At 47.7% G+C, this 17,684-nt stretch overlaps 1 protein-coding gene across 4 annotated transcripts in view; it reads right to left on the bottom strand.

The window, feature by feature from the left end:
- STEAP3 (STEAP3 metalloreductase) overlaps window positions 1-14,242 on the bottom strand; it is a 52,897-nt gene extending 38,655 nt beyond the window's left edge. The window contains exon 1 of one of the 4 annotated variants that reach the window (XR_013172655.1): window positions 14,086-14,242. Coding sequence is in view for 1 of the 4 variants with exons in the window: in XM_077153553.1 (XP_077009668.1) it covers window positions 14,086-14,191 (106 nt within the window). In the remaining 3 variants the exon portion in view is untranslated. Of the gene's footprint in view, window positions 1-3,779; window positions 3,898-14,085 lie in introns of those variants that run through there. The other 3 variants (XM_077153553.1, XM_077153555.1, XM_077153554.1) reach the window with 3 other exon arrangements.
- Window positions 14,243-17,684: the final 3,442 nt, after the last annotated feature.

Here is a 17,684-nt window from a genome sequence, read left to right as displayed (position 1 = left end):
TACCCACTGCAGACCTGACTAGTCCCACCAGAAGCCTCCAGGTTTCAAAGCACTCGCTAGGTGCTATAGATGGCCATCCTTGTTTTCGCGCCAGTCCTTGCAGGAAGGACCCATCTCACAGCCACCTGAGCTCCCTCCTGGACACCCTCCACCCTTCACGTGAGCCCCTCATTCTGACAGCAGGCAAGCTGTCCCCTTCCCAGGCCCTGCAGCCAAATCACAACCCTCTCTCCCCACTTCACACAGCCTGTCCGCCACAACTGAGCCACACGCCTACAACAAGGGACGGTTATTTTGTCACAGACTCCAATGCTCGTACTTTGGGAACGCTGTCTACCTGCATCCTGGGATGGGGGGCAATGCCCATCTCAAAACACATGGCCGAGGAGTCTCGTCCACAAATCCCCAAATTCCTGTACATTTACCTGTGATTAATTTTATCGTCTTGGGGCTTTAAAAAACTTTTTTTTTTTTTTTACAGTTCAATTTCCTAGTTTGACAGCTCATGAAGGCTTAAAAGTGTGCTGTTGATCCCACCTGGCTCTCCGGAAGCACAAGGGACTGCCTGATTGCTGAACAATTCTGCTCACCTGCTGCTACTTTGTGGCAGGTGACTATTGTGGCTTCCGGGATTGATGAGGACAGGCTGATTGGGAAGAGTTCAGCATGTGGCAGTTCTCCAGAAATGTGCTCAGAGGTTTCTGAAGCAACGGAACCCTGGTCTGCTGTAATCTGCGCTTACGGGGAGCCAGGCGTACTTGGGAAGGGAAACTTCGTTCCCCTGGGTTGATGCAGAAGTTTATGATTCACCAGCAGCCGCTGATGAGGGCCTGACAGCAGGCTTCCTTGGATCACCACTACCAGCTTGGGGGAGTTACGGGGCTGGAAGACTAATATTACATGCCTCCGAAGGGTTGTGAGGCCCACATGGACTTATACACACAATATCCTTGGGCCAGGGCCTGGCACGTGGGAAGCTGGTGTCCAGTGCCAATGAGGATTGCTGTTTCAGGTGTAACAGAGATGGTACTGATGGCATTCAAAGGGAGGGGGAAGGGGCAGGCAATGGTGGCTCAGTGGCACAGTTCTCACCTACAATGCCAGAGACCTGGGTTCGATTCCCAGTGCCTGCCCATGCTAAGAAAAAAGGAAGGGGAAGGTTGACTCATTACGATGTACAGAGCCTCGGGAGAAGGTGGCTGGGAGAGGAAGGTTTAAAAGGTGGATGGGAGTGACCAAGACTTCTGTAGCCGCCTGTCTGCAGATCCCCTAGCCGGCCCTGTGCTCACCCTGTGCCTTCATCTCTCCGCGTTCCTGAATTCAGCCAGGACTGGTGGGGGTGGGGCAGGAGTTGAAAAGGAAGCACATACACCCCCATTTCCCAGGAGGGAGGAAAAGAGCCAGCCCGGCCTTAGGTTTTAATAAATGCTTAAGCCGACACATTTCCTCGTTTTAAATAAGAGGCCCGTTTCTGGTCTGGATGCTAGAAAGGGATTGCATGGAACACTGGACATACTCAGCTGGGGAATGCCCAGCCCAGAAAGGCCAGATGGCTGCCAGGTACCGTCTGGAGGGCAGGAAAGGGTGGGTCAGGCCATTCTTGCTCACACTGCCTCCCTGCGTCCACCCCTGCCTGCCTGAGGTCCCCTGAGACTGTCATTTGCAGGAGGGGAGGAAGACAGGGAATGGCACAAGCAGCAGAACATGCCACGTCTGGGAGGCACTGGAGGAGACCCTGAGTGGGGAGCCCCAAAGGGACCAGACTCTACCGCTGAGAAGGTGACTTTGCAGGTTACCTTCTCGAGTGAACTCAGGGGGCAGACTAGAGGAGCAATGGGCCTCAAAGACCCCTCACTGACCCTGGAGGTAGGCAGAGGGATTTGATATTACTGCACTTCTAATATGTGCTTAACAATTTACATGCTTAACCCCCCAGGCGGGTAAGCTTGTCCCTATTCTATGGGAAGTGTGTGCAATGTCCTTAGCAAGAATTTACAGATGAAAAGGGCTAAGGACTTAGCCAGGATCACATGGTGAAGGGCTGAGATTCAAACTCAGGTCCCTTCTGCCTCCAAAGCTAGTGCTCTCTCCCCTGCACCCAACTGCCTCCCGGACACGGCTCTCCCCAGAGCCCAGGTGAGCGGCTTTGGAATTCCATAAAAAACTTTTACTCTCTAACTGCCTGAGCCCTGCCCAGCACTCTGCTCTGATAAGGCTAGGGAGGGAAGGGCCACAGGACCAGGACAGGAAGGCTGAATGGGAGAGGAATCCACTTGTCTGGAATCTCCAGGCTGGGGAGGGCACACCTGTGACCCCAGTGTGCCCAGATCAGGACCTGGGAAACTGAGGAGACTTTGGGCTTGCTGTGTCCCTGCTGGCTCTGAGGTCAGCATCACTCGGCAAGGCTGCTCACAGCTTCTGTCTGCCCCATGCCAACTTCATGCCTCCTCCTAGGTTGTTTGGCTGAGGCTACCTGTCTACCATTCAAGGTCTCCTTCAAGAAGCCTTCGCTTACCTCCACCCTCCACCCACAAAGTCCATTCAATCAGCAGACATTAAGCACGTACTCCATGCCAGCCCTTGGCTGGTCCCTCTGGTAGCAGGCCACTGGGGACAGACTGGAATAAACTGTGGGCAGGGCAGTGCACCCTCTCAGCTGATTTGGTCAGCTGTGGGTGGGACCTGAGCAGCAGTATTTTTTAACAAACCTTGCAGATAACTGAGGGGCACACCTAGGTGAGATGCTTTGGTGTTGTGGCCCTGAGGATTTTCTGGGCTGCCTGAATCCCCTGAAGACATGACCTGGCTCGCCCACGAACAGGATCCTCTGGGCCCCAGGTCAGATACATCTGAGTTCAAATCCTACTTTTGCAACTTGCCTCCCATATATCCTTGAAAAATACCCAAGCTCTCTGAGGCTGTTTCCCCTTCTGTAACACCGAGAAGATAATGGTGCCTTCCAGTCGTGAGGATTAGCTGGAATACTGCGTGCAAAACCCTTAGCAAGACACCTGGCCCTATAAAGGGGCAATAAAAATTGGCTATTAATCATATCATCAGTGCACTCAGATGAGCAGACATATCCTCCCTAGGGCAGTTCCAGAACGCCCACTTTCTGGAGAGGCTTCTGGGTGCCCTCTGGCTGCACTCCAGAAGGAACTGCCTGCATTTTCCCCATCAATCGCCACAACATTTAACTGGCACACCCTCCCCTTGCCTAGAATGACCAAAGTTCCAACCACACTTCTCTGGGCAGCCTGCCTTCAGATTTCCGGGAAGTGGGAAGAACGGGGAACTTTGGCAGGCAGGAGCTCCACCGGCAATGGCAGGCGTTGGGAGAGCCTGGCCTTTTCAGGCCGGGGGTCGGACGTCCCCGGCTCCCGCTCTTCCGCTGGGACAGACTGGCTAGAGCTGCGGCGCACGCGGGAGCTGTGGGCTGGGGAGGGTCGGCGGGCAGGGTGCCTCCACCGGCACCCCGGGCGCCCTTCTCTTGCTCACGACCCCCCGCCCCGCCACCCATCATACTCCCGAGCCCCGCCCCAGGCCCTGCGCACGCGTCTTGGGTCCTTAGGGAAGGAAGGCGCGCGGGGGAAGGAAGGGAACAGGGGTGGCTTATCGGCTGCCAGGCGCACGTGGCTCAGTGCCCCGGGACGGGAGTCGCCTCCGGACCTGTCACGGCTCCCGGCCTCCGCGCGGCAAAGGCGCAATGTGCCATGGGGTGCGGGTCCCAGGGCGGGGCGCAGCCACAGCCCTCGGCGACCCGGGAGAGGGTCACTTACCTCTCTGGCCCGCCGCTCCGAGCAGCGGCGGCAACTGACGGTCCGCGGCGGACGCGGTAGCTGGCCCGGAGGCTCCTCCTCCCCGCGCGCCCCGCCCGCGGGGGCAGACCTGGGCGGGGAGGTGGCCGCCCGCCAGCCCGCCGCCGCTTATCTGGCGCGGCCACCTCTCGCGGTGTCACAATCGCCCGGCCCCAGGGCCCTCGCTGCTACCAGAACCGGCAGCCCTGGCAACAGTAAAGGAGGCCCTGGGACCCGAAGTTCGGGGCCAACGTCGCGGCTTCCTGGGCTGCGCCCAGGCACGCGGTTAAAGGGAGTCGAACCCGGTGTCCGCCTTCTAGCAGGAGACAGGAGTTTGAGCCGCCCCGATATGCCAGTTGTGGGGTTGTGTGGGCTCTTGTGGAAGTCTCAAATTCACGTCTATTTTATAATCGAGGTTAGATGACTGGCCAGGGCTGTACAGGTGGTAACAGGCCCAGGCACGAGATTGAATTCTGATCCCTTTTCTCCCGTGCAAAGGAAATAAGAGCAGGAGAGACCCGCCTCTCCCCCAACGGGGTTTCCAGGCAGCCTAGTGTTTCAATCACCTCAATATCCCTTGCCCACCTTTAAGGCAGGATTTCAAGGCCTGGGAACTGATGGGGCCTTCCCCTTTGCGCTCCAGAAGGTGCTGGGGTCTCTAGAGCACCCCTCCTTGTCTAGAATTTCTAGGCTCCAGAAAGCTGCCCTGCCCCTGAGAAAGGCAGCCTGTACTCTGGGACTCTGCCCACAGTCTTTCCCTCCCCCAGTGCAATGGAATCACAGCCCTGTCCTTAGGTGGGGTATAAGGAGAGAATCTCTTTGAGTTGCCCTTTATGGGTGGGTGCTCATCTGAAGTCCTTTCTCCCCTATGGCCAAACTTACTGCTCTCAGTTATTCCCTTCCGTTTACAGGCAAAGTTAAGAGGATGTTGGAGGCCACTTAGCTTCTGAGACTTTTTCTAGAATGTTCCTAGAGGGGGTGGGGGGGAGATGAACCTATTCCACCAGACTCCCCTCCCCACGAAGGAGCTTCAGATTGCCCTTCAGAAGTCTAAAAATCTTACTTCCCAGACTCCTGACCTGCATTGGAAGATAAAGCCCTAGGGAGAGGTTATCTGGGGAGTGAGACCAGAGGCGGGAGGTGGTGCTGGGTCTTAAGAATCACCTCACAACTGGAACACGAAGGACAGAGCAGAGGTGAAGAGGCAGAGTTCTGTCCCCCACCCTGTGGTGGGAATGCTGCTGGGTGGGTCATCTCCACCCCTACTCCCTCATTAGATTCACCTAAGACCTTCTCCTGCCTCCTTCAAGGTCCCTCCTGACCCACTCTGCTTAGGGCAGCACCCTCTCTGGGTCTTTGGGCGGTTCTTAATGATCCTTCAACACTCAATACTCATACAGCCCATCGGTGCCAGGCTAGCTCTGGCAAGGTGCTTCTGCTGTATGATATAAATTTGGGGAGCATAGTAAATGGTTCTCAGTCTCTTCAGTGCCTGAGCATGAGACCCTGCTCATAGTAGCTTCTTTTTAAATATCTGCTCTGGCTTGATGGGATCTCAGCATTCTCCCTGCAAATTCAGTGGGTGTCCTGACATCAAGTTTGGGAAATGGGGCTCTGGGAGGTTTCCCAGCATCCTTGGGACTCAGTACACCTCCTCATGGGGGTCCCAATGAGTTAGAGAGAGAGCTCTGAGGATGAGTCAGTAGAGGCCTGTAGAGGCCTGTTTGGAAGGGAGCAAGAACTTCTGCAGGAGTAACAGAGGTGTCTGGAAGGCACAGGGTGTTAGGTAAAAGTGAATCTCCTGCAAAGGCCATACACCTTGGTGGGCAGCATTTACCCATGCTATTAGCCAGTGATGCTTTGCATGTCCGTTTGCCCCTGGCCTGAGAGTGCCTTGAGTGTGAGCTTGCTTTGAAAAGGTCAGTAAAATTCACAAACCTTTAGCTAGACTGACGGAGAAAAAAAGGGAGTGGTTGCAAATAGCTAAAATATAAATGAAAAGGGAGACATTACTACTGACCCCACTGAAATAAAAAGAACTATAAGAGAATACACTGAACAACTCTACGTCAACAATTAGATAATCTAGGTGGAATAGACAAATTTCTAGAAATGCACAAACTACCCACACTGACTCAAGAAAAAAATAGATCTCAATAAACCAATAACAAGTACAGAGATTGAATCATTTATTTAAAAATGCCAACAAAGATGGCTTCACTGGTGAATTTTACCCAAAATTCCAAGAATTAACACCAATCCTGCATAAATTCTTACTACAAAAAATTGAAGAGAGGAAACTTCCAAATTCATTTTAAGGGGGTCATCATCACCCTAATACCAGAGCCTGGTAAACTTTCCACGAGAAAATAAATGTACTATCCAATATCCCTTATGAATATACATGCAAAAATTTTCAACAAAATACCAGGCAACTGAATCCAATAGCCATTAAAGTAATTATACACCATGATCTGTAGGATTTATCACAGGTAAGCAAGGGTGCTTCTACATAAGAAAGTCAGTTAGTGTAATACACCAAATCAACAAAGAGAAGGGAAAAATACATGGTCATCTCAGTTGATGCAGAAAGTGCATTTGACAAAATCCAGCACCATTTCCTGATTAAAATACTTAAAGAACTAGGAATAGAAGGAAATCCTTCAACTTGCTACGGGGATATAGGAAAATGCACAGCTAACATCATACTCAATGGGAGAGAGTGAAACTTTCTCTCTGATATCAGGAACAAGACAAGGATGCCCTCTGTTACAACTGTTATTCAACATTTTGCTAGAAGTTCTAGTCAGAGCAATCAGTCAAGAAAAAGAAATAAAAGGCATCCACATTGAAAAAGGAAGGAGTAGAACTTTCCCTATTTGCAGGTGACATGATCCTACATACATTAAATCCTGAAAATTCCACAAAAATGCTATCAGAAGAGCAGTGAGATGATGGCTCATGGGCAGAATTCTCGCCTGCCGTGCCAGTAACCCAGGTTTATTTCCCGGTGCCTGCCCGTGTAATAAAAAATAAATAAATAAAAATTTACAAAGAGGCTACCAGAGCTAATAAACAAATAAGTGAAGTGGCAGGGATACAAGATCCCCACAGAAAATTTAGCAGTGTTTGTATACATTAGTATTCTAGTTTGCTAGCTGTCAGAATGCAATATACCAGAAGCAGAATGGCTTTTAAAAGGAGGAATTTATTAAGTTGCAAGTTTGCATTTCTAAGGCTGTGAAATGTCCAAATTAAAACAACTCTATTAAAATGTCCAGTCTAAAACATCCAGGATTCAAGAAGGCTAATAATATTTAAGGTTTTTCTCTCAAATGGAAAGGCACATGGCAAACATGGCAATGTCTGCTGGCTTTCTCTCCAAGATTCTTGTTTCATGACGCTCCCCCAGGGATGTATTCTGTCTTCATCTCCAAAAGTCTCTGGTTGTGTGGGCTTTGTGGCTCTCATGGCTATGAAGCTTTTTCCAAAATGTTTCCTCTTTTAAACAATTCCAATAAAATAATCAAGAACCACCTGGAATGGGTGGAATCACATAATACCCACAGCTGGGCACATCACATCTCTGTGGAGATAATCTAATCAAGTGTCCAACCTACTGAATAGGGATTAAAGGAAACAGCTGCCTCCACAAGATGGATCCGGATTAAAACATGGCTTTCTAGGGTACATAGTCCTTTCAAACTGGCACATTCTACCCTCTGGACCCTAAAAAAGGCTATTTTTCCCATACCCAAAATAATTCACTCCATCACAATATCATGAAAGGCTTAAACCATTTCAGTAACAATGCAAATACAATACAAGTTTCAAACTAGTACAAAGTGTCATCAAAGTCAGCTACAGGCATAGTCTGTTCTAAGGCAAAATTCTCCTCTGGCTCTGGACCTTTAAAAACTCAGAACAAGTTATCTTCTACCAATATACAAAGGAAGACGGTTATAGAATACATGTTTCCATTTCTGTGGGGAGAAATTAGAAGGAACACAGGGGTCACCAGACCCAAGCAGTTTAAAAAACCTGCAGGGCAAACTCCATTAGATTTTAGAGTCTGAGAGTCATTTATCTTTGGGGCTTTAGAAAGCAGTAGTCCCACCCTTTCCAAGGGCCTATGCAGTGGCCCACTTCTCTCTGAATGTAACCTTGGGGGACATTGGTGAGACCACCTTTTTCTCGGCTCTATCCTTTCCAAGCATTGGTGGGGCACCTGTGCTCTCTGCCATCTCTAGGGCACACACTCAACCTTTCCAAAACAATGGCTCTCCCCAATCCTCAAGGAATGTGCTCCACCCTCTCCAAGGCCCAAGGCAGCACAACTCTTCTACTGCAACAAGGTGGAAGGCCCATCCTCTGCCTTCAGGACAAACTCACTCTCTCCAAGTACTTGAGTGGGTCTGATCTCCTAGCCCAAGGTCTCCTGACCTCAGACTTTAGCCTCCATGGTTCTGTCTCTGAAGACATCCTACTTTCACTTTGTCCCTCTCATGAGTCTTTTAGTCCAGACTGGCAGTGGTTCCATTTATACAAGTCCCACAGCACTCTTGTTGGCTTTTTATGTAGTAAGTAAGGATCATGCCCATCAGATAGGAGGAGTTTCCACAAATCCTTCCTGGATATCTCCATCTCTAAATTCTGGCTTTTTCTGAAATGGCTGATTGGTTCTACATTTGGTTAAATCCTCACATGGGGCACTATTCTCTGGGGTCTCCATTCCTGGAGGCCCAGAATTTTTCAGAGCACCAACTTCTGGTTTCTTTGTACCCAAGAATTCAAGTTCTCAGCTTATCTCTTTCTTGTCACATTTCACTATAAGCTGCAAGGAGAAACCAGGCTGCACTTTCCACATTTAACTTGGGAATCCCTTCTGCTAAATATCCAAGTTCATGGTTCTTAAAAATCTGCCTTCCAGCCAAAGCCACTACTCAATTTTGCCAGATTCTCTTCCATTTTAAAATAAGGATTACCTTTCTTCCAGTTTGCAATAATACACTCCTCATTTCTGTCTCGAGACTTGTCAGAGGTATCTTTAGAGTCCACATTTCTATGAACAGTCTCATCAAAGCATTTTAGGCCTCCTCTATCAAGTTCCTCACAACTCTTCCAGAATCTTCCCCTTATCCATTTAAAAAGCTGTTCCAACATGTTTGGTATTTGCAAACCACAGTAACACCACTCCTGGTACCAAGGTTTGTTCTAGTTAGCTGATTGCTGAAATGCGATATACCAGAAACAGAGTGGCTTTTAAAAGGGGGAATTTATTAAGTTGCAAGTTTACAGTTTTAAGGCTGTGAACATGCCCAAATTAAAGCAAGTCTATAAAAATGTCCAGTCTAAGCATCTAGGGAATGATAACTTGGTTCAAGAAAGCCAATGATGTTCAGGGTTTTTCTCTCAACTGGAAAGGCACATGGCAAACATGACAGCATCTGTTAGCTTTCTCTCCAGGCTTCTGGTTTCGTGATGTTCCCCTGGGGGCATATTCTGTCTTTATCTCCAAAGGTCTCTGGCTGCCTGGGCTCTGTGGCATTCCTGGCTCTGAAGTTTTTTCCAAAATGTTTCTGCTTTTAAAAGTTTCCACTAAACTAATCAAGACCCACCTGGAATAGGTCAAGTCACATCTCCATCTAATCAAAGGTTAATGCCCACAATTGGGTGTTTCACATCCCTGTGGAGATAATCTAATCAAGTTTCCAACCAACATTGCTGAATAGGAATTAAAAGAAATGGCTGCCTCCACAAGATGGATCAGAATTAAAACATGGCTTTTCTAGGGTACATAATCCTTTCAAATGGGCATAATTAGTAAGCAACAATCTGAAGTGAAAACCAAGAAAAAATTCCATTTACAACAGCAACTAAAATAATCAGATATTTAGAAATAAATTTAACCAAAACTACAAACCTTTGCTAAAAGAAGTCAAAGGAGATATAAATAATGGAAGGACATACTATGTTAATGGATTTGAAGACTAAATATTAAGATGTCAGTTCTACCTAAAGTGTCATATAGGGTCAATGCAATCCAATCAATCTTCTAACAGCCTTCTGTGCAGAAATGGAAACTCCAATCTCAAATTATATAGAAGGGAGAAAGGCCCTGAATGGCCAAAGTAGAAAAAAAATGAATTTTCTTTTTCCGTGAATTGGAGGACTCACACACGTGGATTTTAAAACTTTTTACAACGTTATAGTAATCAAAACAGTATGGTACTGGCACAAGCACAGACACATAGTCTGATTATTTGGAACTGAGAGTTCAGCAATATACCTTCACATCTATGGCTAAGTAATTTTTGACAAGCATGCTGTGCCAGTTTGAAAGGATTTATGAACCCTAGAAAAGCCATGCTTTAATCCTAATCAGTCTTGTGGGAGCAACCATTTCTTCTAATCCTCATTCAGTACCATAAATTGGAAACTTGATTAGGTTATCTCCATGGAGATGTGACTCACCCAATTGTGGGTGAATCTCACTTTTGAATTGAAGGAGATATGACTCCATCCATTCTAGGTGGGTCTTGATTACTTTCTGGGATCCTTTAAAAGAGGAAGCATTTTGGAGAAAGCTTGAGAATGATGAGAACAGCAGAAGACATGAAAACTACAGAGTCCATCACCCAGCGACCTTTGGAGAGGAAGGAGAATGCCTCTGGGAGAACTTCATGAAACAAGAAGCCTGGAGTGAACACTAGGAGAAGTAGCCATGTTTGGCACGTACCTTTCCAGTTAAGAGAGAAACCCTGAATGTCATCGGCCTTCTGTAACCAAGGTAGTTTTCCTTAGATGCCTTAGATTGGACATTTCTATATCCTTGCTTTAATTTGGACATTTTCATGGCTTTAGAACCGTAAACTAGCAACTTATTAAATTCCTCTTTTTAAAAGCCATTCCATTTCTGGTATATTGCATTCCAGCAGCTAACAAATACAACACATGCCAAGTCCACTTGATTGGGAAGGAATAGTCTCTTCAACAAATGGTGCTGGGAAAACCGGATATTTGTATGCAAAAGAATGAAGGTAGACCCCCACCTCACATCATATAATTTACTCAAAATGGATCAAAGACCTAAATATAAGGGCCAGAACTATAAAACTTCTAGAAGCAAACCTAGGGAAGCATCTTCAAGGCCTTGTGTTAGGCAATAGTTTCTTGGATTTTATACCCAAAGCACAATGAAGTAAAGAAAAAGTAGATAAATGCAATTTTAAAACTTTTGTTTATCAAATGCCTTTATCATGAAAGTAAAGTGACAACCTATGCAATTGGAGGAAATATTTGGAAGCTACATATCTGATAAGGGTTTAATATCTAGAATATTCAACTCAATAGCAAAAAGACAAGCCACCCAATTAAAATAATGAGCAAAAGACTTGAGTAGACATTTCTCCAAAGAAGACATACAAATGGCCAAAAAGCACATAAAAAGATGCTCAACATCATTAGCTATTAGGGAAATATAAATCAAAACCATAGTGAAGTACCATTTCACACCCACTAGAAAGGCTACTAATTTTAAAAAATGGAAAATAAAAATAAGTGTTGGACAGGATGTGGAGATATAGGAACACTTGGTTATTGTTGGTGGGAATGTAAAATGATACAGCTACTGTGGAAAACAGTTCGGCAGTTTCTCAGGAAGCTAATTATAGAATTCCCTTACAACCCAGCAATTCCACTTCTAGATAGACCCATAAGAATTGAAAGCAGGAACTGGAATGGATATTCGCACACTGATATTTACAGCAGCAGCATTCACAATCGCCAAAAGATGGAAGCAACCTGTGTCCATCCGCTGATGAGCGGATAAACAATACACTGATGAATGGATAAACAATATGCTGCGTATATATATATGATGGAATATTATTCAGCTCTAAATAGAAATGAAGTCCTGATACATGCAACAACAACCTTGAAGACATCATGTTGAGTGAAATAAGCGAAAGGACAAATATTGCATGATTTCACTGATATGAAAAAATTAGAGTAAGTAAACTCATAGAATCAGAATCTAGAATATACGTTATCAGGGGTAGGAAATGGGGAGGGTTTAAAATGTACAAAATCTGCATTTTGGATGATGGAAAAATTTTGGTAATGGATAGTGATGATGATAGCAAGCATTATGAGTGTAATTAACAGCTCTGAATTATATATTTGAATGTGGTTAAAAAGGGGAAATTTTAGGTTGTATATATGTTACTAGAATACAAATTTAAAAAGCATCCTTGGAAAAATAATGAAATGTGAACCTGTCATACAGGATACAAAAAATAAAAAATGAAGAAAACATCCTTGGAACTGTACAATACAATACAAACAATAAACCCTAAGCTCAACCATGGGCTATAGTTAATAGTATAGTTATAAAAAGGTTTGTTCATCAATCGTAACAAATATTCCACACGAATGCAATATGTTCATAATAGGGGGGAGCCCTGTATTTTGTGCACGTTATTTCTGTAAATGCACAACTCCTCTAATAAAACAACAGAAATGAGATGGCCAGGTGAAGCCATGTGCCTGATATACTCTAACAGCCCCAGCCCATGAGATAGGCCAATTGCTGTGGCCCCAGGGGATCTTTCTTTCTCACCAAGCTCTCCTCTCAGAGTGGTGGGACTCCTTCAAGTTCCTGAGCAATGGAGTGAGGGAAAGAGGCTGGAATTGGGGCTGGGGGTGTCCTGAGAGTGATTCAAATAGAATCTCTGTCATCTTGAGGATCTAAGAGAGCCCTGAGGACTGGGAATGGTCCCCAAGGGAGCCCTGCACTGAGAGGGAGACAAGCTGGTACAATTGCCCTTGGGACCTGGAATTTCAGCTTACAGACTCAGTTTTCACAGGGCACTTAGCATGACCTGGTATCCTATGTCATTATAAGGCCTGACTAGTGGGGCATTGGAAGTCTCCTCTTATAACCCATTGTCCCCGCAACACCAGGGCTTGGTACTCTACTTTGGCATAAAATTGCGCTTCTTCCAGCCCTCTGTTATAGGCTGAGCTCTCCAGAGAAGAAAGCTCTCTGAGCTCCCTGTACTGAGAAGCTGGGTACCGGCTGAGCGGTTAACAGAGGGTGGCACAAAAAAGCCAAGGAGATTCCAAAGGCAGGTGCTGAAAGAGGTGGGTGGCTAGAGATCTGGGTTGGGGTAGTCAGGACTGATCAGGTTTCTAAAGGAGCTCCCTGGCACTTAGTAGGTACCTAATAAACCTTAGTGTTAGAGGGAATGCCGAGTCTTGGCTTGGCTTCTGATCTAGACTCTAGGTGCCCAACAGGTGAGTGGGGAAGCTGGTCAGCATGGCCAGGATGCCTTGTGTGGAGTCCAGGGGCCGGGTCTGTGTGTGTTTTGATAAAATTGCATTGCTGTTCCGGCGGGGGTGGGGGCAGAGCTTGGAAAGGCACACAACCAGAGAAGTCTGTGTTTTTCCTCCTTGCTGCTCCTCACTGGGCGCATTTAGAGCCTGTGGGAAGATTTTAGAATTGCAGAGTCTCACAGGCAGGCCCCCCCAGACTTGATTCAGAGACTCTCATTATAACAAGACCCGCAGGAGGTCTTTGCCCACAAGAACGTTCCAGAAGCACATATCTACAGTACAAAAGAGGTAACCGACAATTCCTCGGTGCCTGGGGCAAGGCAGATCCTCAGAAACCTGTAGATTAATCACTCACCTTAACCAGCCTGTTCTTTAATATCATATTCTCTGCTTTCTCTAAGACCTTTGTGAACCAAAGAGCCTTATTTATTCTGCTTTTGAGTTTCTGTAAACATGGAGTAAATGCCCAACAAGGTCTATTATACAAAGCTCCAAGAACAAAATACAAGACCCATCTGCCCACTCCTTTCCCATGACTCATCATATTTCCTTTTTTACCATGGTGGCTAGGAAGCTCAGACCCTGTTTACAACTACATTATCATTAAGTTCTATATATTTCTCCCCAGGCCATGATTTTCTGTACCCAGTTTATTATCTGCCTTATTATTAAGCTTTTCATTGTTAGCCATGCCAAGTTACCTTTGGAAAGAGTCAATTGTGGGAGCAAACTTGGAAAATAAATAGAGAACACCTTTGTGCTACAGCGGCAAATCCTCCCTTTTCCCTTAACTGCTGGCACCCTTTCGTGGGTTGGGAGAAGCATGTCCTTGGGCTTCTGCCAGGTGTCACTGAGATAAGAAAACTCAGCCAGCTGGGGTCCCTTGGGAAGAAATAGTGACAGACAAAACGTAGCCCCCTCCTTCCTTCCTGACCACCAGAACCCATCTCACCGGATGTGGGGTGCAATGCATAGCCCGCAGTGTTGGGGGGTTCTCCACAGTCCAGATCAGGGCCGGTGAGGTGGGGGCTCTGGCCAGCAGAGGCTCTGGCTGCCATCTCCCTGCGTGCTGGGACCTCAGGCTGGACTGGCTGGAGTGCAGTCAGCACAGTGTGGGTGGTGGATACGATGCGGTCCAAAGCCCCACCCAGGGAAGCGGGTAGGAGGGTCACAGCCCAGCAGAGCAGAGGCCACTGGCCTCAGGGCCAGCAGCCAAGATAAGCCCTCTCTCTAGGGCTGTGTGCACTGCAACCTCATTCTCAACTTCCTAGATCTTGGCTCACAAGGGAGGCCCTGGAAGGGAAGTGACATTGCAGAAGTCCCTGCCTGTGCTTTGGTTAGGTCGCCCCTCTTTAGCCCCCCTCCCAAGGTAAGTGGGAGCAGCCTCAGTTTCATATGAGGAAAGTGACTTTTTAGGGGTAGAGCAGGACTGGGGTCTAAACCAGGCCCATATGCCCCTCAGATCATTCCACTCCCTCTGCTTCGCTAGGAGGAGGGTTCCCACGGCCGTGCTCTGTGCAGCTTTGGTGAGCCCCTGCGTGCAGATGGCGGGGGCCAGCTGAGTGGAGGTAGGGCAGGGATAGAGGTGGCGGGCTTCTCTCCTGAACATTCCTCACAATGCCTCCTGGCCCATCTGGGAGAAGCCCCTCCAGCCATCATGGCCTCCTAGAGAGGCACAGTTTGGTGCTCTGTGGCCACCTGAGGTCTGTGCAAGGCCAGTGGTATGGCATGTAAGAAGTCGACAGCCTGATTTCTAGATGGTGTACTAGACAGCCACCTGATTTCATCAACACCCACATCAGAGAATCATCATCCTCAGAGCAATCTTCAGCCATTAACTGGCCACTGGAGAGGGCAGGGTACCAAGTCCCTGCTTTCCTGCCAGTCAGGATAAGGGTGAGAATGTGCCGTGTGGTCCTGGGTTCACATGCAGCCTCTCCACTGAGCCTCAGTTATCGCAGTAAGAGCAGCATGTACCTCCATGAGTTGTGAGAGTCAAGTGAGATATTGGCATTAAAGTGCCTGGCACATGGTAGGTGTTCATTAAAGGACAGTCAGACAGGAAGAGGAAGCCCGGTGATTAAAAACACCAGCTCCAAGTGGAAATATACCTGCAGGGCAGGCCCCTCTCCTCCCACTCAGAAAGGGTGCCCTGTGGCCATCTAACCCCAACCTCAGACAAGTCTGCAGGGAACACACCCCAGACGCCAGGAGCCCTAGGTGGGCAGTGGAGGCCAGTGGTCCAGCCTCCCAATCTCTCCGTGCCCCTCATGGTCACTGGGTGCTTTGGGCACCTTCATCTGAAATCAGGGAACCTGCCCTGCCCTGCCCTGCCCCATTGGCTGACCAGCTTGTGAGGTCTGTTATTGCTGGGTCTCTATCTCCTGCCCACCCCAGGTGTCTGAGATCTCAGTACCAGAAACCTCCCCCATGGCTGGGAGGGTTGGTGGGAAAGGGCCCTGCTCTGGGCGTGGGATGGGGGTCCTGAGAGGCACTGCCGGAGATGGGGCAGGGGAGGGCTGGGGGGAAGACAAAAAGGGGCTGGTTTGCCTTCAGGCTTCACCATACCAACCATGGGGAGCAAAGAAGATTTAAGAGGGGGAGGTTATAGTAATAGCGACAATGTTAAATTTGACCTGAGCCCCAAGAGAGTCTAGAAAACAGCAAAGGTTAAGAAACTTATTGCATCCCCGGTCACCCCACCTCCGGCTTTACATTATGGAAAAAGGCTTACTGTTAAGAAACACCCCTCCTCATATGACTCAGATAAGACTCATTGTGGATGCTCCCTGGTTTCCCTAAGACAAGGCCAGGCACAGACCCTCCAAATTCCTATTCTTTACCTCATAAATGAGTAGCTGAACTGCTTGTCCCCGCTGATCAATCAAACTTTGGTTAAGCTTTTTGCCTTCCTCCAAACCTCCCAGAAAATAGGGTGCTTCAGTGTAAACTATTCTCAGACCTACTGTCTGATCATGTTAACCTTTCATCCTACCTCCCTACACTGAGTTATTTGCTTTCTAGAAAAAGAAAATCCTCTAATGCCTAACTCTTGCGACACTTGCTGATCTTTTGGTCAGAGTGTTTATCTCTATCGCAATAGCCCCCTGCCTCTCCCTCTGTGCCCAGCCCTCTCACACTCTTTCCAGAAGCCCAGGAAGCCCTCATCCTGGGGGGGCAAGGTAGGGGAAGACCCTTCCCAGCTGGCTACTCTGTTTCAAGAAGCTGCTCAGTGTAGCTCAACATCTTCACCAAACAGGTTGGGACAAACGGGACACTGGCTTGTCTGAGCTCTGGTTCCAGGTCTGCTGTAGCTGCTGTGACCTCCATAAACAAAATGGAGAAGTGTTCAACGCTCTGTGGCACCTGAGGATTCCCTACTGAACTGTTTGTGGTCATAAAGTGGGGTCAGGTGAGGCATAAATTGGGGTGAAGTTGACCTCGCACATGCAAGGTAGCATCAAGGTTATCTCGACAGGATCAGGGCTGCTGGACAGAAGTGGTTTGCAGGTACAATACCCTACCTTCTAGTTCATTAGAGTTTCTATTTACAGCAGCCAAAGGTGTTGGACAGTAACTGCTGAGTGGGGTTTAGAGTAGCCTGGGGCAGGCCAAGGGGGATTCATTTTCTGCTGGGGGTGGCTTTGGGTGCCCTCTGGACGGGAAGCCCAGGAGACTACTTCTTTACTGTGCCCCTTCCTGGAAGGCAATGCTGCCTGAATGAAATAATCCGCTGTAGGATGCACTTAGAATGCAATGTTTATGCAAATGTATGCAAATACATGCAAAAATAATTGGCCTTTGGCTGGCACCTTGGGATAGCAGCTGGCTGGGGATGGAGTACCCACCCTTTTATATTTCTGACTTTGCTTTACAGGCCTATGAGAATTTCAAGGGAGAGGTCTATTAGGCCTTCCCTCCAATGGTTGCTTTTCTGTAGTCTCCAGCAGGACACAACGAGTATCTGTAGGTAGGTCCCACCTTGCATGAATGCACCATAACACCAGAGAGGAAGATTATAGGCCCCTCTCTGGCTTGGCATAGATGGTCTGGTTCAGGCCAATGAAAAGAAAAGTGGTTCTTGGAATGGAATGGTGGAGTTCTTTGGTCACACAGCTAGGGGTGAGAGAACTGGAATTCCATCCAAGATTGCCTGATTCTGATTCTATACCCTTCAGGATGGCTGTTGCTGCAAGACCATGCCACCCTGTAAATAAATAATGTGTCCAGGATGTGTGTATACATTTGGAAATAGAGTTGCATAGAGCCTTGAAGCCCCTTTAACAGCTTCTCACCTCTACAGTGGGATCCAAGCCAACCTAACATGGTAGCATCGATCACCTCTCCTTTCCCAGGCCTGGGTGCCTGGTGCTTGGTAGGGGGTCACTAATCATTTTTGTTAAAGCTCATCATTAAGACAGTCCAAGTCCATTCCAGCTCTTGGAAGTCAGCCTTGTCCAGGCCAACTACAACTCCATGGGTGGTGGTGGATGGAGTTTTCTTACTGCAGAGAGTATAAGCCTATCATCTGGGAGAGTAATTCATCTTGGG

Source organism: Tamandua tetradactyla, chromosome 3, assembly GCF_023851605.1.
Source record: "Tamandua tetradactyla isolate mTamTet1 chromosome 3, mTamTet1.pri, whole genome shotgun sequence".
Classification (NCBI taxonomy): Eukaryota; Metazoa; Chordata; class Mammalia; order Pilosa; family Myrmecophagidae; genus Tamandua; species Tamandua tetradactyla.
This window is presented reverse-complemented; position numbering and strand designations above follow the sequence as displayed.